Here is a 25342-nt window from a genome sequence, read left to right as displayed (position 1 = left end):
ATTTTATTATATTCTGTTATTAGTATCTGAAAATATAAAAGTATGCACATATTATATTCAGAGTTATTTCTTCAATATGACAATTTCTGTATTTTTTTTCTGACTTCTGAATGCTACTTGTTTCAGTTAAAAGTGCATAATTTCTATTATAAACGATTTCAGTTATAAATATGTAACTTCCATTTAACATAATTTATTTCAATTATACACAAAATTGAATTTTAAAAGCACATAAATCTGTTATATTAAACTGTCACTGAAAAATACTGTTTCTTTCCTCACCAGACTTTTTATAGGTATAAGTTTGTATAAGTAAAAAATAATTTAAATATATTATTAGTTGTTTATCAAGGTTTGTGATGCTGTTTCATTTTTTCTAAAGTCTGTAGGTTTATAAAGAATCCTCATACTTCTCAGACTTGGGGGTTAGGTTTAATCTTAGATAAATTCTACATAAACTATGATAACTCTCAATGTATGAAAAGCTCTAGTTCAAAAATACTTAAAATATTAACATTGTGAAATTGTTATCCATAGGACTTGCTAAGCCAAGCAAACATTAAGAACAAAACAGAACTGTATGTCTGAAACTGCAAGATGTTGGAAAGATGCATAGACTGTCAACTGTGATGACATTTAAAAAATAACAGCAAAAACAACAAATACATATATGAGTGTATATATATATGTATACATATACACATGCTTTTATACACAAAAAGGTGTATAAAAATGTTTAATGATGGTTATCTGTGAAGGAGGAGATTTGAGAGAGGTTTAACTCCTATACTGCTTGAATTGTTTACAATATGTAAATATGACTTTAGGGATTAAATTAAATGGCTATTTGAAAAAGCTTACCCACCACATGACCCTTTCCCCTCCAACCCATTCCTGATGACTTCTAGTCCTCCACTTTCACAGGAACCTATGAAGAGCAAAGAAGTACCCGGTGGATAAACTGTGACTAACATATTTCATAAATAGGGCTCCAAATTGTATATTACCGAACACAGTTCTTTATGTTAAAAAAAGCGGCTCCACAGTTTGACAGCAGAGACTTCCTTGGAAAACACTTAATGCCTCTCTTCTTCCATTTACTTTCCTGTTGCCCTTCTCTTCCTCCCTGCTCTCCATCCAGCAATAGTGAAACAGGATAAGCACAGCTTACTGCTGACACAGAGCTTACTGGGACACAGAACAGTCTTTCCTCCAAACTGTTCTCAGTAAATGCTTTTTTAAAAGCTCTAAAATCTGAGTCATGCTACTTTTCCTCATCAGAAAATGCAAACTCCTCTAATCTTTCTCATGCAATTTAAAAATGAAAGAAAAAAAAATATATAAAACCAGGATAGATACAGTAATTCAACAAGAACCTTCTATTCTGGTCCTTACCAGGAGAGAAAAGAAGAGCACGGGAAAGAGAAGGTAAAAGGTAGAAAAGAAAAGGGAAGCAAGGGAGAATTCAATCCAAACAGGTGAAGTTGGAATACAGCTGCCAGCAAACAACGCCAGCGTCCTCCAGCTTATACTAAACAGAACATCCACTCTGGCCTTCCATTAATTAAGTGGAAAGCAAATCCCCAGATTCCCAGTAGGGAACTGACAGGAACCATGGCAAATGCAGAGAAAATACAGTTTTTGTCCCAGAAAGTGCCCTGGTTATTTCGTGACAATGTCAGAACACATACAAAAGATAGGATGGTTATCCTACCTCCTCAGTCAACGTATTGTTTGTAACAAAACATACAGATGATTAACTGGAAATAGATATAAGCCAGATGATCATTCTCATTTTGATGAATCAAAGTAAAGCATGATATTGAGTGGACTAGAAAAATAACTAAAATTTGCATTTATTTGTAGCTCAATTCTTTTGCGCAATCCAATACTAATCGAATGAATAAGACGATTGATGATTTTACATCTCTACTTTGGCATAATAACTTTGCTGAATAAAAAACTTGAAACTAGAGTGTTATAAGAATTTGTATTGATATATGGTAAGAAAATCTCACTGCTTTATGCCAGAAATAGAGAAACAAAAGATTCATGAATAAATCATATGCTATATTAAATATAATCATATTTCAAAATGCAGTTGAAGGGAATTTATTGAAACAAATCACATCTTTGTGCCATTCTTCAGACTATTTGACTTGAATTATTTTGTAAATGGAATCCAGTTGTAGAGTCAATTAGCTATGAGTTTACTGATTTTAATAAACAAATTTATTTGATTAAATTTGCTCACCAAAAATAACTGGCTTTTTCTGCAAATGTTTATTAAAATATATAGGAAAGGCCTTTATTGTAACTAACAGTGCCCAAGTATAACAGGTGCCATGTTATAATAGTAATTATTTACAATATATTTTCCAATAAAAATGACAATACTCAGATTAAACACAGAAAACATAACATTTTCAATACTTGATATTTCCATTAATTCTTCATGTTCTGCAACTGGAAGATAATTCCACATGTTTAGTTTTCTATTTATTCCAGAAGATCTGTGTTGAAATTTTTTTTTGCCATTAGAAACTGTGATTCTCTATGGGACCTTTTCAGCTTTGCACGCCGATTTTGGAACCAGATCTAAAATTAAGGGAAGATAAAAACAGACCTCAGAAATGTTATTATTAACATTTTCATTGCTACAAGTAATAACTAAGTCTGAAAATTTACCTGGATTCTGTCCTCCTCTAGGTTCAATTTTTGAGCTAAGTCTTCTCTGATATCAATGCCAGGATAGCAGTTTACTCTAAAGACATTTTCTAACACTTCAATCTAAGAATAAGGAAATAGTTATTTAAAATGTTGATCTTTGGTCTCTCATCATAAAATAGACTTTAATTTGTATAGCAAAATAATTGCATTCAAATCTTGGGCAATTAATCTGTAAGCTTTTTTTTTAATGACTATCCAGAAACTGTTAAAGGGGAGAGAGAGAGAGAGAGATACGGTCTATTGTTTCATTAATAAGGCTTCTAAACTGAGATCCCAAAGTGGATGGGCTTTTTGCCCAACAGGGCATCAGTTAAAGCCTTTGTATTAAGATTATTGGCTGAAAAAACTTCCCACCTGGTTTTGAGTAAAAGCAGTTCTGGGTCTTCGGCCTCTATACCAACTCAACTCTCTTTTCAAAGAAAGTCTCTCTGAGGGTGCAAAGTAATCTTCGTATTTCCAAACACTTTCTTCCGGGACTGAGTGATCCACAGTTTGAGGTAATGAGATCCCACTGGGAAGAGTTGGGACATGTAGACATAGGTTAACTTCTTTCCCTAAAAAGAGAAAAAAGAAATAACATTTTAGGTGTCCATTTCTATATTCTACAAAGTTGTATATAAGAAGTAACTTCAGAAACTTGTCTCTAACTTTCCTAGTAGAATTCTTCTGGGTTTCACAGGAGACCAAAATCCAAAAAGCAAACAAAAATGAGAGTCCTGTCTTGCTGATAGAGAACACATTCTGGCCTCTGAATGTCATTTATTCTTCAATGAGAAGATTTAGAATATATGATATGGCAAATAAACCCAGAGCTCTTCTGAAGTAAATGAAGGCTTCTGGCATTTCTCATGGGTGCACTTCATACCTACTTGGATCTAAGGCCAATGTTCTTTTTATTTCCCATAACACTCAGATGGAGGCATTAAAAGTGCTAGATATTTCAATTATGTACTTGGATGAAAGTAAAGTTTTTCTCTAAGTCTATGTAATATGAAAAAAGAAAAAAGGCCAAATTAAACACTGTAAACAAATTAACAAAGAAATTAAAAAATTAAGTTGTGGCATACCTGAAGAGCCGCAGGTGTCCGCCCAGGGCCTGTGGGGTTTCGTCGATGGAACACAGTCTTTCTTCTGGTCCAGTCCTAAGATACTCTCAATTGAAAAGGCACAGGGTGAGGGTTTGCTTTCCCCAAGCCGAGCACCTTCCTGAAGACTAGGAGACATCCTTGCGTGGGCTGTACAGAGCAACAGCTCCAAGCCTCCCTGGCTGGCTCTGCCCCACGTGTCCGGGGCTGGACCTTCCTGCAGTTCACCTTATTGCTCCGCAGACAAGGGGGCTGGATTTAGAACGTCACTAATTAAAATCCCGTTTCAGAAAGTTTTAGCATGTCAATGCACACTGGCCCAGCCAGCAGCTCCAGGAGTTAATTGTTTATTTGTTTGCAAGTAATTAGCAACTAATGGCTACACCACGGGGGCCACCTACAGGGACAAAAAGTGTTATCTCTCCTAAACAGAACACAGACTTAACTTTCTCAAAAGAAATGATGCACACAGACTAGCACTCCTCTTTTATTTGAAATCATCAATGTATAAAATCATGCTTTTTATTCTGAAGTTTATACTTTCATGGACTCCAGTTACCTAAACATACAGGCAAGACAGAAGAGCAGTCAAGTAATAAATAATCTAATTTAAGTGAATTTTCTTCCAAAGAAATTGGAAAAATAATAATCTCTTAATGCTATTACAGTAATTCTGATGAAAATGCCCGTTTTTCACATGCATATGTAATAGTGACTGTTGTCAATGAAAACACAATAGTATTTGGAGTGCAGCATACTGGAAAAGGTTGGCAATGTTATTAACACTGAGTGTAATTTTCTTCCAAGTGCCTGGATTAACTAACAAGGAACAGTTGCACCAAGTATTTTAAATAATTAATGAGTTAATCCTCTTCTCTCATCTTTTCTTTTAAATGAGAGAGATACAAGTTAATATGAAGATTCACATATAACTACCTCCAAGCAACTTAAAAGTATGCCTATTCAAACTAAAGGAAGAATTTCTCTCCCATCAGTTGTTTCAAAGAAAAATGCATAATTGATCTTTTAAAGAAAAATTTCTGTTGATATTTTGAGAGACTGGATGGTTCTCATGAGGACAAGAAGACTTGTGAAAAATAACCAAGAACAAAATATTTTCATTTCATTATCCTAAGAAAATGTGAAATTAAAAGAGAAATATAGCTGCTAAATGAGACGATTCTGAAGTGACCACTTCTCACCAAAGTTGTAACACTTTTAGTTCTTGTACTCTCTTGCTCCTCTTCTTTTAATACCTTCCTGATGATAAATTTAAGTGCTCAGTTTTATACAGCATTCAGACAACTACTGGGCTTTCCTTGTGGGAAGAAGAAAAGAAGTGTGTGCTCAAGGAGGAAACAGCCTCTACAGAATGGAACGGAACTTTATCAGATTTTGCCTTGTCGTGATGTCACTTCCTATCACGATGTCATAAATACTAAGCTAAATTCCTCCTTATGTGAGCCCCAATGTGAACAAAGAATTCACACAGAAAACGAAACACGCACACAAGATGGAGTTATAAATATATAAGCAAAGCCATTCTGACAATAAATAAACTAGTAAACATATATCGTCATGGAGGTTTTGCCTACAGTGTCTTGGAAGGTAAACAGTCAGTGGTGGGGGCTCCCCTACCCTGGAGCGACCTGGAGAAAGAGACTGATTCTCGGCCTTCCAGATTCTTTCCTTTCCTTTGAGACATTCATTCACTGATCCACCCCCCAAATGGAAGAACATCTACTGCGTACCTAAAAACCGAACAGGGTCCTTGCCTTCACGTGCCCATGAAGCTCGTGGTGGCGGCAGAGGTGGGGGGCAGTGAGACAGCCCACAAACAATAACTGTAAATATTAATAAATAAATAATCTTGTACATTAACCATGATGAGGAGGGAAAAAGGAGAAAGATGAGCCAGGAAAGCTGGCTCCTCAGTAAGGGAGGTAGAAGGCGGCCTGACTGAGACCTTCGACCCCACAGACCAGGGCCCTAGAGGCAGTCCCCAATTTCTGCTTTATCAACACAGACACTGCAATATTTTTATTTATCCTGAGTTGATTTTATGTGGACTTAATACCATTTTACATCTGGATGAGTATGTATGAAAATAAAAGACAGCAAAGAGTTTCTTTAAAAATGTGGAGGCAATGTTTTCTCATATATCGACTCAACAGACTTTTACAGAGCACTTAACATGTGTCAGACACCATTCTAGGATTAGGAATGAACAAAAGCAAGGTCATTTCAGAGAGCGATAAACTCACTGAAAGGAATAAACAAAGTGGTGGTGATGAAACATAACAGGGGTGGAGGTGGGGTGCGAAGAGGGTCTTTAAGTATTGATGGTCAGGGAGGCCTCTCTCAGGGGGTAACATTTTAGCTGAGGGTAAGAGAATGCTAGCATGCCAAGATTTTGAGAAAGAGCATTCCAGTCAGAAGGAACAGCAAGTACAAAGGTCTTGCAGCTGAAAGGTATTGGAATATTTGAGGAGGAAAAGGGCAGTTAGCCAGAGAGCGGTGAGTGGTACCAGATGCTAGTGTTTGGAGAGCCAGGCCTGGCTGGATAATGGATGCCTTTATGAAGACCTATAAAGACCGTGGTAAGGAGTTCAAGTGCAAAGCGAACCCAGGGCAGGGTTTTAAGCTGGGACTAATATGACAGTCTGAGTTGTTTTTACTCACAACATTTCTGACACCCAATGTATATGGGCTTTTCCACACCAAGCGATTCTCTAGTTCTCTGTAGACATCAACAGGGTATCCAAAATTCAATTCTGACCCCAACTACCCCACGGGTTAAGGGCTCAGTCCACCAAGACTATAGTTACCACTTGCAAGTCCCAGGTTGCCACTTGTACTTCTGACTAACCAACTGTAAATTCAGAGTTCCCCTTCACAGGTTCAATTATTTGCTAGAACTCACACAATTCAAGAAGGCATGCTGTTTACGTTTACTAGAAAAGATACAATTCAGGAACAGATGGAAGAGATGTGTAGGGCAAGGTGTGGGGAAGGGGCACAGAGGTTCCATGCCCTCTCTGGGCACCACCTTCCCAGCACTTCAATGTGTTTGCCAACCTGGAAGCTCTCAGAATCCTGATCTTTTTGTAGTGGGTTTTTTATGGAGTTTCATTACATACACAAGATTGATTAATCATCAGCTATTGGTGACCCTCCCCTGAGGCTGGCAGGTGGGGCTGAAAGTTATAAGCCTCTAATCTAGGTTTGGTCTTTCCTGTAACCAGCCCACATCTTGAAGCTATTGAGAAGCCCACCAAGAGTCATGTCATTAGAATAAAAGATGTTCCTATCACTCTTATTACTCAGGAAATTCTAAGAAATTTAGTAGCTGTGTGCCTGGAACCAGGGACAGAGACCAGATATATTTCTCTTTATAGCACAGATAGGATTTACAGTTTTAAAATCCCATCCTGGCTGCTACATAGAAAGAGACTGAAGAGTGATGAGTGCAACCAGTGAAATCGAAGATCACCTGAGAGTTGTTTATTCACTACATTCTTACTGAGCATATACTAATGCAAGGCATTGTTCTAGGTATGATGAGAAGAGAGATAACTGTCCAGGGGCAAGAGATGATGGCTAACAGTGGATCTGGGAAGTGGTACAATTCTTTAGGAGGTTGTGGGAGATGAAGTAATTGGATAATTAGTTTCAATTCTTTCATCCCCACAATATATTATATAGCTATCCCCTTGCTGTGGCCTCATCGTGGATACAGTGTACTTTCCACCCCTCAGCTTTGGGCTTGTCCATGTGACTTGCTTCAGTCAACGGCAACACACTAGAAGCCTGAAATATGACTGGTTTGCCCTCCTGAGCTTCTGACATCACTGTGTGGTCATCCGTGGGGCAGTTGCTGCCTCTCAGCCTAAGCCCTAGAATGAACACACGTGAAGGAGACCCCACCCCATCCTGCAGCTTGCCATTAAGCAGGCACAGCCCAGGCAAACTCAGCCAAACACCAACTGACCTGCAGTTTCATGGGTGAGAAAAATAAATATTCATTGTTTATTAAGCTACTGAGATTTCTGAGGTCATTTGACATACAGCATTGTGGAGGAAACAGCTCCTTCATGTGGGAACAGAAAAACACATCTTGCTGGTGGATTAGGAGAAATGAAGGAAAGAGAGGCATTAAGGATGACTGTTTTTTTGGCTTGAGCAAATACAGTGTCATTTATTGGGGTGTGGAAGCCTGGACTAGGGGAGGAAAGGTTTGGGGAGAAATGAAGTTTCAGTTTGGATTGCAAGTGGGCTACTGGATTTCTGAGTTTGAGCTCAGGGTTGAATCTCTAAGTCTGTGCATCACTAGCACAAATCATATGTATTAAAACCATTAAAAGCCAGAGGTTTGTATGAGATCACCCAGTGAATGACCCTAGACACAAGAAGGATCTTAAGACCAAGTCTGAGATATTTCAATATTTAGAAATTGGAAAAGATGTGCTGGAAAAAGAACTAGAGAAGGAAACAGGTAGTAAGCCAAGGGAAAAATGTGGAGAAATGATAATCAACCCAAGAGAGGAAAAAGGATCAAGGAGAAAGATGGCTACAACAATATCTAAGTGGTCTCACTGCGTCCATCCTTGATCCCTTATGGTTTTCTATCAACACAGCAGCCAGCGAGAGGGATTATTTAAAAACATATCCGTTCATGTCACAACTCTGCTCAAAAAATGGCTTCCCATCTCAGTAAAAGTCAGTCTTTTTAGTGTTATATACAGTGTCACATGATCTGCCAGCTCCCCTTCCCAATCTGATCTTATCTTTCATCACATCTCCCATGCTGACTTTGTTCTGGCTACATGAGACCTCTCCTCTTCCTGAAAACACAGGTACAGTTCTGCCTCAGGCCTGTACACTGGCTGTTTTCACTCCCTAGAATGTTCTTCCCTCACATATTCTCACAGTTTACTTACTCTGTTACCTCCTTCAAGTATTTCCTTAAATACAATTTTTTCCAATGAGGCTTACTCTTTCAGTCCCTTAAAAAATTTCAGGAGTCTTGATGCCCTCTCTCCTCCCTTTTGTCTTATTGTATGTTCATCTTGTTTCCTGTTTATTGCCTGTTTCTTATCTTTAGAATTTTTGTTTGTTCTAGTATCCACAACAGTGCTCAGCTAAAACTAGATGAAATAATAAATGAATGATCAGCTGTGTCAATGCTAAGAGGCTGGGTAAAAAGAAGACAGAAATGTATCCACAGATTTGTTAACAAGGGAGTTACTGTCAACTTTGGCAAGCTGGAAGGGTAGAGAAAAAAAGCCAAATTTGAAGTAAACTGGAGAATGAATGAGATATTTCTGTTATAGCAATACGCTGGGCCATATTCCTTGAAAGACTCTTCCACTACAAAACAATTAGATCTTGTATAAAATATATCTTCAAGTGCAATGCTGAGGTCTGAACACGTAAGGGAAATTTTGTTTCCTCACCACACGAAACAGTAAAAACACAACAACCAAGAATTGAACTCAGAACTGGGAGCAGTGATCAGCAGACAAATGATAAATAAGAGGTCACCCACAAGAGCAAAAATCCTTAGCATCACTGAAACCAGGATTCTAACCCTCAGGCTAGTAGTAGGTAGGAGAGTTGAACAGAAGATTCTCACTTGAGGTCACTTTAATATTCAGTTCAGTTCAGTTCAGTCGCTCAGTCGTGTCCGACTCTTTGCGACCCCATGAATCGAAGCACGCCAGGCCTCCCTGTCCATCACCAACTCCCGGAGTTCACCCAGACTCATGGCCATCGAGTCAGTGATGCCATCCAGCCATCTCATCCTCTGTCGTCCCCTTCTCCTCCTGCCCCCAATCCCTCCCAGCATCAGAATCTTTTCCAATGAGTCAACTCTTCGCATGAGGTGGCCAAAGTACTGGAGTTTCAGCTTTAGCATCATTCCTTCCAAAGAAATCCCAAGGCCAATCTCCTTCAGAATGGACTGGTTGGATCTCCTTGCAGTCCAAGGGACTCTCAAGAGTCTTCTCCAACACCATAGTTCAAAAGCATCAGTTCTTCGGCACTCAGCCTTCTTCACAGTCCAACTCTCACATCCATACATGACCACAGGAAAAACCATAGCCTTGACTAGATGGACCTTTGTTGGCAAAGTAATGTCTCTGCTTTTCAATATGCTATCTAGGTTGGACATAACTTTCCTTCCAAGGAGTAAGCGTCTTTTAATTTCATGGCTGCCATTTCAGTCACCATCTGCAGTGATTTTGGAGCCCCCAAAAATAAAGTCTGACACTGTTTCCACTGTTTCCCCATCTATTTCCCATGAAGTGATGGGACCAGATGCCATGATCTTCGTTTTCTGAATGTTGATCTTTAAGCCAACTTTTTCACTCCCCATTTTCACTTTAATATTGGTTCCCGGCAAAAGCAGACCAAACGCTCTCTGGGAGAAAGCCTCGCTAATTTAGGTCACAAAATTCCCACAGATTAAAACTAAGCAAATATAATCTCACAATCAAAGAGAAGCAAGCACACGTGAGCAGCCACCATGATAGGTATAGAGGCCAACATGGAGAGGAATTGAAGTTTCCTGTCAACAGTCAACATCAACTTGCCAGCTATGTGAATATGCCACTTGGCAAGTGAATCTTTCAGCTCCATTCAAGCCTTCAGATGACTAAAGCCCCAAATGACATCTGACCACAATCTTAATGGAAACTACAAGACAGGACTGGGTATCCAAGTCACTCCTGAATTCCTGACATAAAGAAACAGTGAGAGGTATTAAATGAACACTACTGTTTTAAACCACCAAGTTTTGGGTGATTTACGCAGCACTAGATAATTTATCTAAAAAGCTCCATCATAAAAAACTGAGAAAGGGGAACCTGTAGGGAGACAAGAACAAAAGACAGAACACAAATTACCAATATTAGGAATAAAGAGGTAATACCACTACAGAGAATACAGACATTAAAAAAAAAAAGAATATAATGAACAACTTTATACCAGTAAATTCAGTAGCTTACATGAAATAGGCAAGAATCTTTAAAAACTATATGATTACAAAAACTGAAACAACATGAAATGGAAAATATGACTAGCTACATATCTATTAAAGAAACAGAACTGGTTATCAAATTCTTTCCCACAGAGAAAACTTCAGGCCAAGATAACTTCACTGGTGAAGTTTATCAAACATTTAAAGAAAATCTTACACAAATACCAATCTTAAACAAACTCTTTCAGAAAATGGAAGAGGAAGGACCCTTCTAAATCTGTTTTATGAGGTCTGAATAACCCTGATAACAAAAAAATTTGTTTTTAATTACAGACAAATATCTCTCATGAACACTGACACAAAAACTTTAAAATATTAGCAAACTGAAGGTTGACACATATAAAAAGGATAATACACGATGGCTAATTAATGGCCATTATAACATCTTTCCCAATGATTTCAAAATATAAACATCAAAATACACCAATCAACCAAGAAAAGGGTTGTGAAACCTTCCATATAATCAATCCTCGATATCTTTCAACATTTATTTTGAAATAAGAAATAAAAGCCTGACACACTGACATTGAAGAGAAGAGATTATAGGAATTGTAAAATTGGAAGTCTGTATTTTAGACATCTGTATGTACAAGATGAAGTAAAAATGAGATGTTTATGTTTTATTTTGCTCTAGTAACTTGTGAATCAACTCAGGCTTTGCTAACATTTTCTAATTATGTATTTCAACTAAACCTCAAATCATTAACTACCAGGAAAAATGCCCAATGTCTTAGATGTTTTGGCAGAGTTTTCAAAAAACCAGTCATAGCACAATAAGAAAGAAAATCAGCCTGTGAGTATAATAAGAAAGAAAACCAGGCTGTGAGGATAAGAAAGAAATGCAATAAGCAAAGCTTCATGACGTTAGCCTCTTACTTATGCGTAAGAATACCACTGTTCTATTTGAGACCCTCAGAATTTTTAAATATGTTTTCTAAAATATATAGAAGACTTTAGATTTTACTGTTAACACCTTCAGTATCTCCTAGAAAAATGCCAAAGTAGACATTCAATTAATATTTCTTAAATGAATAAATAAATGGACGGATGGATAGATGAGACTAGGAGGAGGAGACATTTGTAAATACACGTAAATGTTGTGCGTTTGCTCTTGTTGCCATTGCTTCTTAATGTGTAAAAGTATTCCCAGTTTTCTATGAACTACTTATATATCACTCCAGGGTAATCCACAGATTAGACATTATGACATTCTGTAACTATAATTCAATAAAAGTGAGATGGGGGATTCCTTATTTTAAATTGGGGTTTAAGAGTTGGACTATAAAGAAAGCTGAGCGCCAAAGAATTGATGCTTTTGAACTGTGGTGTTGGAGAAGACTCTTGAGAATCCCTTGGACTGCAAGGAGATCCAACCAGTCCATCCTAAAGGAGATCAGTCCTGGGTGTTCATTGGAAGGACTGATGTTGAAGCTGAAACTCCAATACTTTGGCCACCTGATGTGAAGAGCTGACTCATTTGAAAAGACCTGATGCTGGGAAAGATTGAGGGCAGGAGGAGAAGGGGATGACAGAGGATGAAATGCTTCAAAGGCATCACCATCTCAATGGAGATGAGTTTGAGTAGACTCCAGGAGTTAGTGATGGACAGGGAAGCCTGGTGTGTTGTGGTTCATGGGGTCACAAAGAGTCGGACATGACTGAGCAACTGAACTGAACTAATAGAGGTGTTTTACAATGTTCTGTTAGTTTTTGTAGTACAGAGAAGTGAGTCAGCTGTATGTATGCATATATCCCCTCCCTCCTGAACCTCCTTCCCATCCCTCCCATCACAGAACACCAAGATGAGCTCCCTGTGCTGTACAATAGGCTCCCACTAGCTACCTGTGGGGGATTCATTTAAAATCTGAGCTTACAATTTTAAAATCCTGAGGCACAATTCATGTCTGTGATACTCTGTCATTCCTAAGGCCATTAGCCTTTGCTATTACTTGAAACATATGGTATAATCCTCAGTGGTTACAAGGTTGAAGAATAAGCTTTAGTCGCTTAATCGTGTCCTACTCTTTGCGACGCCATGGACTGTAGCCTGCCAGGCTCCTCTGTCCATGGGATCCTCCAGGCAAGAATACTTGAGTGTGTTGCCCTTCCCTTCTCCAGAGGATCTTCCTGACCCAGGGATCGAACTCGGGTCTCCTGCATTGCAGGTGGAGTCTTTACCATCTGAGCCACCAGGGAGTTGGGATTATTTCACACATACTTTTGTCTCTCCTGGCAACCATCTCAGTACTCATCAAACATAAGATATTAAATAAAGATTTGTAGAAAAGTTCACTCTATTTATATTTAGAAAACATTTTAGGCTTTTCTCAATCTCAAAAGATTATAGTTTCATATTTGTACATTTTCAAACCAGTCAAAATTGTTTTCTGTACAGTGCCTCTTGTATATATCAAGTTCTTGGTTTTAAAAATTTGATATAAAATTATCTAAAACACTGATGCCTTTTGATTTTAAAAAATTCATTTAATATTTACTATGGTACATGAGTAAAATGATAGTTTCCTTCAATTCTACCCCATTTTTACTGTCCAACCCACTGGCATCCACTATTAACACTTTAGTGCTCCTTCCTATTTTTTAGAATGCCTTGACATAAATAGGTAGCTGCACACACACGCTTTTATCCACAGGGAGCCAGACACACGTACTGTTCTGCAATGTGGTTTCCCTACATTGACATGGCATAAGCACATACAGCTCCATCCCATGCTTCAATAGCTGCCTGATGCTACAGTAAGCGGAAGAATCACAATTTACTGAACTACTCTCTTGATAACGGCACTTGGGTGTCTCCAATTTTTTAAACTCTAACAAACAATGAATACCTTCTTAGCACATATGCAGGAGTATTTCCATGAAAAAGTTTCTTTGAAGAATATATTATTTTTTTGTCACCCAAAAATAAACCAGAATTTATTATGAAGAAAAAAATAATATGCTTTTTGTGAATTCTGCCATATTTCATTCCAAGAAATCTTTACCAATGAACGCTCCCACCCAGTATAGCCCGTCTTTATGTCCTCCCCAGACTGACATTGAGGACAAGAAAATTCAGGGCTAGGTTAAATTAGACTCAGGATTTCCCTAGACTCAGTAATCAAAAATAAAATAGTTCAGGATTTAAGGCTTCCAGGGGCTCAGGCCTACACGTTAGTGTTACTTAATCTAATCATTGTAGATTAAATTAGAGTTGTCAGTTAACTTGAGAACCTGATTGTCAGTTATAACATTGTTTCTGGAGGATAAATGCCATGGTTTTCTTATCAACTTAAAAACAAACTTTTAAGTCAGAACAAACATTTATTAAACTCCAGCATGTACAGGGATGTACTAAGTAACCAGGAGATGAAATGATTTCTGCCCTCAAGAAACTCATGATTAAGAAGGTAGTAATTAATATTAATTTTGTTAGGTGTCATGATGTGATTATGGTTACATTTACTGAAAGTCCCTCTAAAAGATTCTACTTAAATATTTATAGGTGAAATTTCAGAATGTCTGGGTTTTAGTTTAAAATACTTCAGAAGGGCTTTGCTGGTGGTCCAGGGCTTAAGAGTTTACCTTGCAATGCAGGGGACACTGGTTCGATCCTTGGTCTGGGACAATCGCACATGCCATAGAGCAACTAAGCCCATGTGCCAACTGCTGAAGCCTGCACACCTAGAGCCTGTGCTCTGTCTGCAACAAGAGAAGTCACCACAATGAGAAACCTGTCCACCACAAGGAAGAATAGCCCCCACTCGCCCCAACTGGAGAACGCCCACGCATAGCAATGAAGACCCAGCACAGCCAAAAATAACTAAATAAAATTATTAAATAAATAAAATACTTCAGGAAAACAAGAAAGAAAAGAAAGATAATTGAAGCAAGTATTGTAAAATGTTGGTAAGTGCTGAATTGGAGTGATGGGTATATGTAGATTCATTGTCTCTAATGAATAAAAATATAATATCGTGGGTTCATTATTCTCTCTACTTTTGTAAATATAAGTAGCATAATTCTCTTATTCTTCTAGGAACACCAATAAATAAATACAAAATTTTAAAGATGTGTGCACAAGAGGTTGTGCATGGGAGCAAAAAGGGGCCCAAATCAGCTTGAGTGAAACTGAATAGGACTGATGAGTTGTAAGAGCCCAACCCTGGTGTCACACTACCCGGGTCCAAATTCCAGCACTGACTCTTTTCAACTATGTGACCTTGGCTATGTAACTTAGCCTCTCTGTGCCTCAGTTTCCTCTATAATTAAATGGGGATAATTGAGGATCAAGTGAGATTAATACTTGCAAAGCCCTTGAAATAATCCCTGACACATAGTAAATGTTACATAAATTATTTGCTATCATTTATTACCATTATCAATGTTACTAGAAGGCTTTTCAGATATGTCTTTAGGTAGAGATGTTTCAGGAAAACGTCAGAGAAAAGCAACATAATGAAGGCCAATTAGGTGTAGTTATAGGGGTATGTGTGTGTGTCTGTGTGTGTGTCTGTTTGTTGAGGGGAGTAAGAGGGAGAAAGTGACTGTGATTGCCACATTTCTAGTTTCTGTGACCAAACAGATGGTATCAGCTGCCTGCCAACGTAGGAGACCCAAGAAATGGGGGTTTAATCTCTAGGTCAGGAAGATCCCCTGGAGAAGGGAATGGCAACTCCAGGATTCTTACCCAGAGAATCCCATGGATAGAGGAGCCTGGCAGGCCAGAGTCCATGGGATCGCAAAAAGTTGGACACAACTGAAGTGACTTAGCATGCACTCACACATCATTAACAGAAGGAGTAGAGGTGAAAGAGAGTTTACCACTTGAAAATTGTGTTTTTAATCATATAAACAAGTGACAAAGTATTTAGCAAACTGAATTACCTCAGAATGAAAATATAGTTCCCCAGACTGAGAAGGTAAAAAACTAATGAAAATTGGCAGCATACAATTTAAATAATACAGGTTCTAAAAATACTGTAGGAGAATTTATCTGGATTTGTAAACATTATTGTTATACAGTTCACACATATAACCTAAACAAATGAGCTCATTTTAGTACTAGAAGATAACTGGAAATAACATTTCCACCATCTAGCAACTCAGATATTAGTGGAATTGACTTAAAGTAAATATATATTTCTAAATGGTTATAATTTAAAAAGGCAGCTGTCATTTCAGCAGTGTTTTCAGTACTTCTTCAGTTAGGATTTGTTTCATGTTTCCTTGTGATCTCTGAGGGGATGACACAGAACTGATGCTGTATTCTCATTATTTCCTATCAGGTAGCATATAATTTTAGTCTCATTATTGGTGATTTCAACTTTCAGCATTTGATTAAGATGGTGTCTGCCAGGTTTTCCCACTAGAAAGTTACTCTTTCCCCCTTTATAATGTAGTGGGTTTTTTTGGTGAGGTTATTTTTAAGCCTATGCAAATACTTTGCAACAAATGTTTTTATTCATTTATTTATATCAATATGAACTCATGGTTTTCTATTTTATTTAAGGAGTTATAATCTCATTACTTACAGTGATGCTGAAATTTCCCCTGATTTGGCTAATGGAAGCCCCCTTCAAGCTGACTTGTGTTCTTTCCACACATCATTTTTTGATGTGGACCATTTCTAAAGTCTTTGTTGAATCTACTACAACGTTACTTCCGCTTTATGTTTTGTTTTTTTGGCTGTGAGGCATGTGGGATCTCCCTGACCAGGGATTGAATCCACATCCCCTGCATTGGAAGGGGAAGTCTTAACCACTGGACTGTCAGAGAAGTCCCTTGACAAATCATTTTTGAGCACTTTCTACCTCCTAGCATAAAGTGTCTCAGGTATATCTTATTCTTTTCTTGCTCCAGACCTAGAGTCAGCCATTTCTCTGACCAGTCCTATTTCTTTTTAATGAACAATAGTGTTTGGAAGCCAAGATATAGACTCAGATGTGCATCCACTGTTATTGGGGCATCTCTCTCAAAGGCTTTCTCAATGAAAAAGGTAGGAAATAAATGCAGGTATATGACATATACACACTTTATATCCCATACATGTATTGAAACCTGTGAGTTCACATGTGCTGTGCTTAGTCACTCAGCTGTGTCCGACTCTTTACGACCCCATGGATTATAGCCTGCCAGGCTCCTCTGTCCATGGGGATTCTCCAGACAAGAATGCTGGAGTGGGTTGCCATGCCCTCCTCCAGGGAATCTTCCAACCCAGGGTTCAAATCCAGATCTCTCTCACTGCAGGCATATTCTTTACCGTCTGAGCCACCAGGGAAGCCATGCTACTGCTGCTGCTGCTGCTGCTGCTAAATTGCTTCAGTTGTGTCCGACCCTGTGCGACCCCATAGATGGCAGCCCACCAGGCCCCCCTATCCCTGGGATTCTCTAGGCAAGAATATTGGAGTGGGTTACCATTTCCTTCTCCAATGCATGAAAGTGAAAAGTCGAAGTCCCTCAGTCGTGTCCAACTCTTAGCAACCATGGATACCTCTAATTCCAATCTAGCACTGCTGCTGCTGCTGCTAAGTTGCTTCAGTCGTGTCCAACTCTGTGCGACCGCATAGACGGCAGCCCACCAGGCTCCTCTGTCCATGGGATTTTCCAGGCAAGAGTACTGCAGTGGGGTGCCATTGCTAGCACTAGAGGGCGCATTCTAACTTTCCCCCTTTCCATACAGTATTTGTAATTCCCTTCTCTGACAATGAGAATCCTGGCTTTTTTTTTATCCTTGATATATTTACCTATTGCATGTATCCCCGTATGTAACCCAACTGCCACTGCTACCATCCCTTCCCCACAGAGATGCAGCCAGCTCTCAACATGCACAAAAGCCCTCACCATGCTTGAACACCAAAACAGCCCTCTCAGGTATCCTCACCCCATGTTTGCTCCAACATCCTATTGCCTGGGGGTTGTCTCTCCACCAAAATGCCATTTTTGCCCATTTTTTGCCCTGACGCCCTGAACAGGCTCTGGCACTGCACACCAGGGCGCTCCTTTGTGGGGATGCCCTACCCCGCTTGCTGGACTCCAACACCTCATTCTGGGCCCCTGTGTCTCACCACCCTGCATAAATTCCTACTTTATTTGGTTCCACCTAACGGCTTTAAGGGCTTTCCTAAAGCCCCTAAAGTGGTAAAGAATCTGCCTGCCAATGCAGGAGACATAGGAGACACAGGATCGATCCCCGGGTTGGGAAGATCCCCTGGAGGAGGAAATGGGAATCCCCTCCAGTATTCTTGCCTGGACAATCCCATGGACAGAGGAGCCTGGTGGGCTACAGACCATGGGGTCACAAAGAGCTGGATGTGACTGGGCAACTGGGCATGCACACAATGGCTTTAGGGCTGAATTATTTAGAAAGGGAAGAGGAAAAACCATACACTTGTTTTTACATGAACTCACTGTCTTCTGTTATTAAGACATTATTTTTGCCCCTATATTATTTTGATCATGACTTAGCTAAATCACTCATATAATTTTTCCTTTAAATCAGTATATTTCATAAAGTACTGAGTTTACTTAAGACAATGTTAATTTGTGCATAATTTATGATATCTCATATCAGTAGTTTAGCTTCTCTAATATTTGTTTCAAATCATAACCTCAATTAAAAGTGTTTTTATCCAAAATTAGGGTAGAAGTCAAAATCCTCACTTAGGCCATTAGGCTTTACATGATGTTGTCTTCTCTTCCTCCTCCCCAACAGATTCCTCCACCCTGGCTCGCCCCTTTCCTGCCACTCTGATCTCTATGCAATCCTTCAAATAGAAAGGCCACTCCTGCCTTAGGGCATAGGGCCTCTACCCTGGCTGTTTCTCTTCCTGAAACACTTTTTCCTCAGATGTACTCATTGCTCACTCCAGTGACTCCTTCACATTTTTGTTCAGATGTCACCTTTTCAATGAACTCCACTCTGACAAGCTTATTTAAAATTGCAACTGCTCTTCACCTCATTTTCCCTGTTTTCCATAGCACTCCCCACTTTCTAATATACTTTATTTCTTATACTGCATATTATGTTTATATTTCATTGTCTTTCTTCCTACCATTGCCACTAAACTGTAGCTCCACAAGGGCAGAGATTTTTAACATTTTGTTCATTCAGATCAGATCAGTCACTCAGTCGTGTCCGACTCTTTGCGACCCCATGAATCGCAGCAAGCCAGGCCTCCCTGTCCATTACCAACTCCCGGAGTTCACCCAGACTCATGTCCATCGAGTCAGTGATGCCATCCAGCCATCTCTTCCTCTGTTGTCCCCTCCTCCTCCTGCCCCCAATCCCTCCCAGCATCAGAGTCTTTTCCAATGAGTCAACCCTTCGCGTGAGGTGGCCAAAGTACTGGAGTTTCAGCTTTAGCATCATTCCTTCCAAAGAAATCCCAGGGCTCCTGAGGCAGCTTAAAATCCCAAAACTAAATTTAGGGCACCATCTAGTGTTTTTGGAAGGACGTGCTGATTTACTGTGAGACTTAACTACACTGGTGGTGGTTTAGTCGCTAAGTCGCGTCTGACTCTTGTGACCCCATGGTCAGTAGCCCGCCAGGCTCCTCTGTCCATGGGATTCTCCAGGCAAGAGTACTGGAGTGGGTTGCCATTTCCTTCTCCAGGGGATCTTCCCAACTCAGGAATCGAACCCAGGTCCCCTGCATTGCAGACAGATTCTTTACCAACTGATCTATGAACAGTACTGGTATACTCAATTCTCAGTACCTCTTTTTACTGCCCTCTGTAGTACTATAAAAAGTTAAAAAACAAAAAGTAAAATGATTTCAATACTTTACCAGTCATGGGACTTATTGGCTTCTCTAACAGCAATCTCTTTTCCAATGACTTGCCTATTGCTCCCGAGAACTTCTGGGGAGTAGTAATGTCATGTAGGTCTATGTCTTTTAAGCTTTGGGAATCTCCCCTCTCCCCACTGCCAAAAAACAAAGACCAAAAAACAAAGTAACAGCCTTTGCTGGCTTTGTACCTAAACCGTTTCTCCAGAATAACACAATATATATTAATATATTTTTTTTTTGGCTGCAAAAGTCTCTAAATCAAAGTGGTAAAACACTAGCAAGGATAATGGTTATATTATTTAAAATACTATCCAAATTATCTACAACAATGAGGAGAGTCTTCTGATTTAGAAAATAATGATTTCTTTAGTTATGATAAAGAGGGGGAAATGAAGAAAATGAAAGCTGCTTTAAAAGCATTAAAACATTTAAAATGAAAAGAATACTTAGCTTATTTTTACTGAAAAATTATTGTGCCCAGCACTATCCTGAAAACTCATTAAACATCTTCCGGACTCTACCATGTAGGTTCTCTACATTCAGTTCAGTTCAGTTCAGTCGCTCAGTCGTGTCCGACTCTTTGCGACCCCGTGAATCGCACCACGCCAGGCCTCCCTGTCCATCACCAACTCCCAGAGTTCACTCAGACTCACGTCCATCAAGTCAGTGATGCCATCCAGCCATCTCATCCTCTGGTGTCCCCTTCTCCTCCTGCCCCCAATCCCTCCTAGCATCAGAGTCTTTTCCAATGAGTCAACTCTTCACATAAGATGGCCAAAGTACTGGAGTTTCAGCTTTAGCATCATTCCCTCCAAAGAAATCCCAGGGCTGATCTCCTTCCGAATGGACTGGTTGGATCTCCTTGCAGTCCAAGGGACTCTCAAGAGTCTTCTCCAACACCACAGTTCAAAAGCATCAGTTCTTCGGTGCTCAGCTTTCTTCACAGTCCAACTCTCACATCCATACATGACCACAGGAAAAACCATAGCCTTGACTAGACGGACCTTTGTTGGCAAAGTAATGTCTCTGCTTTTCAATATGCTATCTAGGTTGGTCATAACTTTCCTTCCAAGGAGTAAGCGTCTTTTAATTTCATGGCTGCAGTCACCATCTGCAGTGATTTTGGAGCCCCAAAAAATAAAGTCTGACACTGTTTCCACTGTTTCCCCATCTATTTCCCATGAAGTGATGGGAACAGATGCCATGATCTTCGTTTTCTGAATGTTGAGCTTTAAGCCAACTTTTTCACTCTCCACTTTTACTTTCATCAAGAGGCTCTTTAGTTCCTCTTCACTTTCTGCCAAGGGTGGTATCATCTGCATATCTGAGGTTATTGATATTTTTCCCGGCAATCTTGATTACAGCTTGTGCTTCTTCCAATCCAGCGTTTCTCATGATGTACTCCGCATGTAAGTTAAATAAGCAGGGTGACGATATACAGCCTTGACGTACTCCTTTTCCTATTTGGAACCAGTCTGTTGTTCCATGTCCAGTTCTATCTGTTGCTTCCTGACCTGCATATAGGTTTCTCAAGAGGCAGGTCAGGTGGTCTGGTATTCCCATCTCTTTCAGAATTTTCCACTGTGTATTGTGATCCACACAGTCAAAGGCTTTGGCACAGTCAATAAAGCAGAAATAGATGTTTCTCTGGAACTCTCTTGCTTTTTCCATGATCCAGCAGATGTTGGCAATTTGATCTCTGGTTCCTCTGCCTTTTCTAAAACCAGCTTGAACATCTGGAAGTTCACAGTTCACATATTGCTGAAGGCTGGCTTGGAGAATTTTGAGCATTACTTTACTAGCGTGTGAGATGAGTGCAATTGTGCGGTAGTTTGAGCATTCTTTGGCACTGCCTTTCTTTGGGATTGGAACGAAAACTGACCTTTTCCAGTCCTGTGGCCACTGATGAATTTTCCAAATTTGCTGGCATATTGAGTGCAGCACTTTCACAGCATCATCTTTCAGGATTTGGAATAGCTCACCTGGAATTCCATCACCTCCACTAGCTTTGTTCATAGTGATGCTTTCTAAGGCCCACTTGACTTCACATTCCAGGATGTCTGGCTCTAGGTCAGTGATCACACCATTGTGCTTATCAGGGTCGTGAAGATCTTTTTTGTACAGTTCTGTGTATTCTTGCCACCTCTTCTTAATATCTTCTGCTCGATAAAGGACATTTATCTACATTAAACCCCACTTTTTAGATGAAAAAATGGAGACACAGAGAAATTAAGAAACTTTCCTAAAGTCACAAAACTAGTAAAGACTGAAGCTAAGATTCCAAGTCAGCTAGTTTGGCTCCACAGTCCATGTCCATGAGCTCATGCTCATGTTTTTATTCACCTCCCCAAAGAAACAGGAATAATGCTGCTTGGTTTCAAGGTTCTCAGATTGGTCAAAAAAATTGGTTTACAATGTCCTCATCTTCCAAAAATGAATCAAGGTGACCATAAAAGAAACAGCCATATACAATTATCCTAGAAATAAAGTTTCATTCTTTTCAGAGTCAAGAAGCAGAAGCTATAGAATTTGCCTTTTTAAGGATTTATGCTTTAGCCATACATATACAATCTAAGGATGCTGTGGCAAACAGCAAAAACAACAATAGTATTAATATTAAGATAGGCCAGAGGGTGGCTTGCACTGGCACAATGAAGAATCTGATAGTCCTGGTTGCCCACCTACCTCTTTTTGCAACACATCCTCAGAACATTTTATTCTACTCCCAACTGCCCAAAGCTTTTCCCACCTCTACCACTGGTTCAAATGTTTTAGAGTAGATGGAAGTGACTCAGGATCCCCAGTTACCAATTAATATACTCTTGAATTTTGTTCAACTCAGTTAGACGTAAGAAAACAACCTGGATTATCTGTTAAAGTGAGCCTCATTAAGGAGTGATTTATTAGGTAACATCTAGAATTATTTGAAGTATACATTATGCTCTTGAAAGGAGTATGAATTACGCCAAAATTTGAGATTGATGGAGTCTTTCAGGGGATATTTTTAAGAAGTAGGATTCCCAAGCTCTCTAGATGATTCTGGAAATGGTGCCCCTCTCACCACCTTCAGCTGGAACTAAAGACTCTTTCCTAAATGTTTACTTGACTCTTTAATAGTCTAAAATACACAGTTATTTGGGTAAGGGAAATGGTTATCTTCCATTCTGCAGAGAGATTTTCAACATGCAGTTTGAGGATGAGCTGCTTTGGACTCACCTGCAAGATTCCCAGCTCTACCTCTGACCAATGGCATCAGACTCTTCTGATGGGTTGAAGATAGTATAATCTGTATTCTAACAACCTCCCCCAGATGACTTTTATGTGTGCATAAGTTTGGTCACCACTAACCTAGGGGGATCATTTAAAAAAATAAAACACCAGTGTCATTTTGGTTATTGGATCCTTTCCTATAATACCACAGACCAGAACTTCAAGAAGTATCATGTAAAAACCTAATTATAATAATTTTCAGAGACTAATAATTAACAAATCTACTTAACAAACTGTACAGCTTTTTGTTGTAAATTATATGTGTGAAACGTCTCAGTGAATTCTTTGGTGGATGTCATTTAATCCTGCCTCACCTTCCATAAAATTAACTAGCTGGCCAAAGTTTTTTTTTTACTGTGCTACCCACACGTGAGTCTCTAGGAACCCCTGAGGCATACTCTGAACAAGCTTCATTTCCTCTATAAAAGAAATCGAGTTTGATCAACTGTACAGAACTTAGGCTGATTAAACTTATACTAGCTATCAAAGGAAACTGCAATCTTGCAACTTTAGGCGTGTTTTACAATAGGAAATACAATTATTTTTCTGGATGAGCAGACTGAACAGTAGCTTAAAGCTACAGAATCCAAGTAGAAAGCCTTTTAAGAATCTTTCTAGTTTCATAATTTGACTGAACTGCCTCTCCACACAACTGAATAGTCAACTTGTTTTTGTTTGTTTTTTAATCAGTTGAACCCAGGAAGAATTCCTTGCCCCTCTCTGATAATAGCCTCTTGAGAACCCTTTACAAAAATACAGTTTAGAAGCATGGAACATACAAAAAAAGAAACCATTTAACTTGATGATAATACCCTACCCAGGTAATTCAGATACCTAAGATAATTTTTCATTGGAATTATTTAGTTTGGCCAAGTTAACAGGCCAAACTTCAGTTACACCATATAATTACTCTTCTTTCTTACACTTTGTTTTCATTTGTCACTTACTCCTGATTCTTACCAATTGTCACCAACTTTCTTTTCCTTCACTTACAATCTAATCACAGTTCAACCAAGAATGTCACTTACTGTGAAAGTCTTCTTAATTCAGAGTCAGGTTGCATGCCATTGTGCTGACAGAGTAGACAAGAAATGTCCAAGGCCAGAGTTGTGTTGCTGAGATCTGTACCATGCCGATGCCGGGTACATTCAAGCAGCTGGCAACCAGTAACACTGTAGGAACTGATTCCAAACTACCTTTCAGAAACTAAAGATCTCATATACAGGGTGACTCGCTGATAAACAATTTAAGGGGAGAGCTCTTACTGAAAGTTATTGAAAGCTATGAATAATCCCGTGAAACTACATTGCAAGTCTACTTGGGAAAACTTTTAAAATTTGATTTTTCCTTTAAGAGATCTTGGGAAAATCTCGTATTTTAGTTTAAAGTAAGTAACTTCCATTCCAGTTATTGTATTTGGATTTGTTCCACCGTACCTGGATTCATTCCAATTTATCTGTGGAACTGGGCAACTAATAGTCTTTATTCGGCATTTCTTATATTTCTTGAATGAAAATGGGATGGACTAGTGGGATTAATGGCTAGGTATTTAGAAGACACTAGTAATTCTGCCATTTTCTCTGTATAAAGATTCTTCCATGAAGAATCTGGACACAAAGATGGACAAAAGAGACAGGAGTTCTAATCCAGATCAAATTCTAGAAGTACAGCTCACTTTCTCTTATTAAAAAAAAGTTAGATGCTGAAGAAGCTATTTAAATATTCTTCCAAAACTTTAACAGAAATGCTAATCAGTTACTAACATAATAAATCAGTGTACCCTGACTTTAAAAAGATATTTTCACTTATGATTAATAAGAAATACGGAAGTGTGAATTGTGGCATGTCAGTCTCTCAAGGACAGCTAAGAACTGATGAATTGGCAGCAAAGTCGGGTTTTTTAATGAATATATTGATACCTAAATGCTTAGAAAAAAATCTTTTCGAGTCTACTATCCACGAATTTACCAGAAAGCCAAGTTAACAACACAACTAATCTCGCAGACATCTGAGTTAGCCAGCACCATTTTGCTGGAGAGGGGAGACTGGACGCTGCGGGCAGTTGGGAAGGTTATAATCTGAGGAAACTAAAGGTGCCTGCAGAGAGGCCTCTTTCGTGGTCTCTGACGAAAAATGTTGAGGGAGAAGTAAAACCGTCCCATTTTCCCCAGAACGGTCCTCACTCGAAGCTCTGGTTCCAGGAGACGCACGCTTTGCTGAGGTAAGACGGTCCCCTACGATTTATAGCCAACCGCTCGCGAAGGGTAGGTGTTGAGGTGCGCAAAGAAGGCCGCCTTAGACGCCTTCGCCTTCGCCTTCTCCAAGTCCCTACCTCTCAGCGGAGCGGGGGGCAGCGAAGGAACCTCCAGGACAGCCCCGCTGCGCTGACGGGCGTCGTCGTGAGCCAATGAACGCGCAGAGAGGCGGAG

General features: G+C 39.3%; 1 protein-coding gene across 8 annotated transcripts; it reads right to left on the bottom strand.

Moving 5' to 3' along the window:
* Positions 1–1956: 1956 nt before the first annotated feature.
* HESX1 (HESX homeobox 1) lies at positions 1957–25268 on the bottom strand. Of its 8 annotated transcripts, none has more exons than XM_070359356.1 (8): positions 23942–25268; positions 22860–22991; positions 19641–19777; positions 14437–14553; positions 3798–3882; positions 3085–3284; positions 2689–2790; positions 1957–2598 (listed from the first exon to the last, which is right to left on the bottom strand). In XM_070359356.1, the coding sequence occupies exons 4-8, from the start codon at positions 14491–14493 to the stop codon at positions 2500–2502; spliced, it is 543 nt and encodes a 180-aa protein (XP_070215457.1). In that variant the 5' UTR covers positions 14494–14553; positions 19641–19777; positions 22860–22991; positions 23942–25268; the 3' UTR covers positions 1957–2499. The 8 variants fall into 8 exon arrangements, with proteins under 8 accessions (XP_070215457.1, XP_070215459.1, XP_070215458.1 ...); XM_070359358.1 differs by having other exon boundaries at positions 3798–3872; XM_070359354.1 differs by having other exon boundaries at positions 1958–2598; positions 3798–4067.
* Positions 25269–25342: the final 74 nt, after the last annotated feature.

Source organism: Bos mutus, chromosome 22 (genome assembly GCF_027580195.1).
Source record: "Bos mutus isolate GX-2022 chromosome 22, NWIPB_WYAK_1.1, whole genome shotgun sequence".
In the NCBI taxonomy this organism is placed as follows: Eukaryota; Metazoa; Chordata; class Mammalia; order Artiodactyla; family Bovidae; genus Bos; species Bos mutus.
The sequence above is the reverse complement of the archived record's forward strand: the minus strand, read 5'-3'. Positions and strand labels throughout refer to the sequence as shown.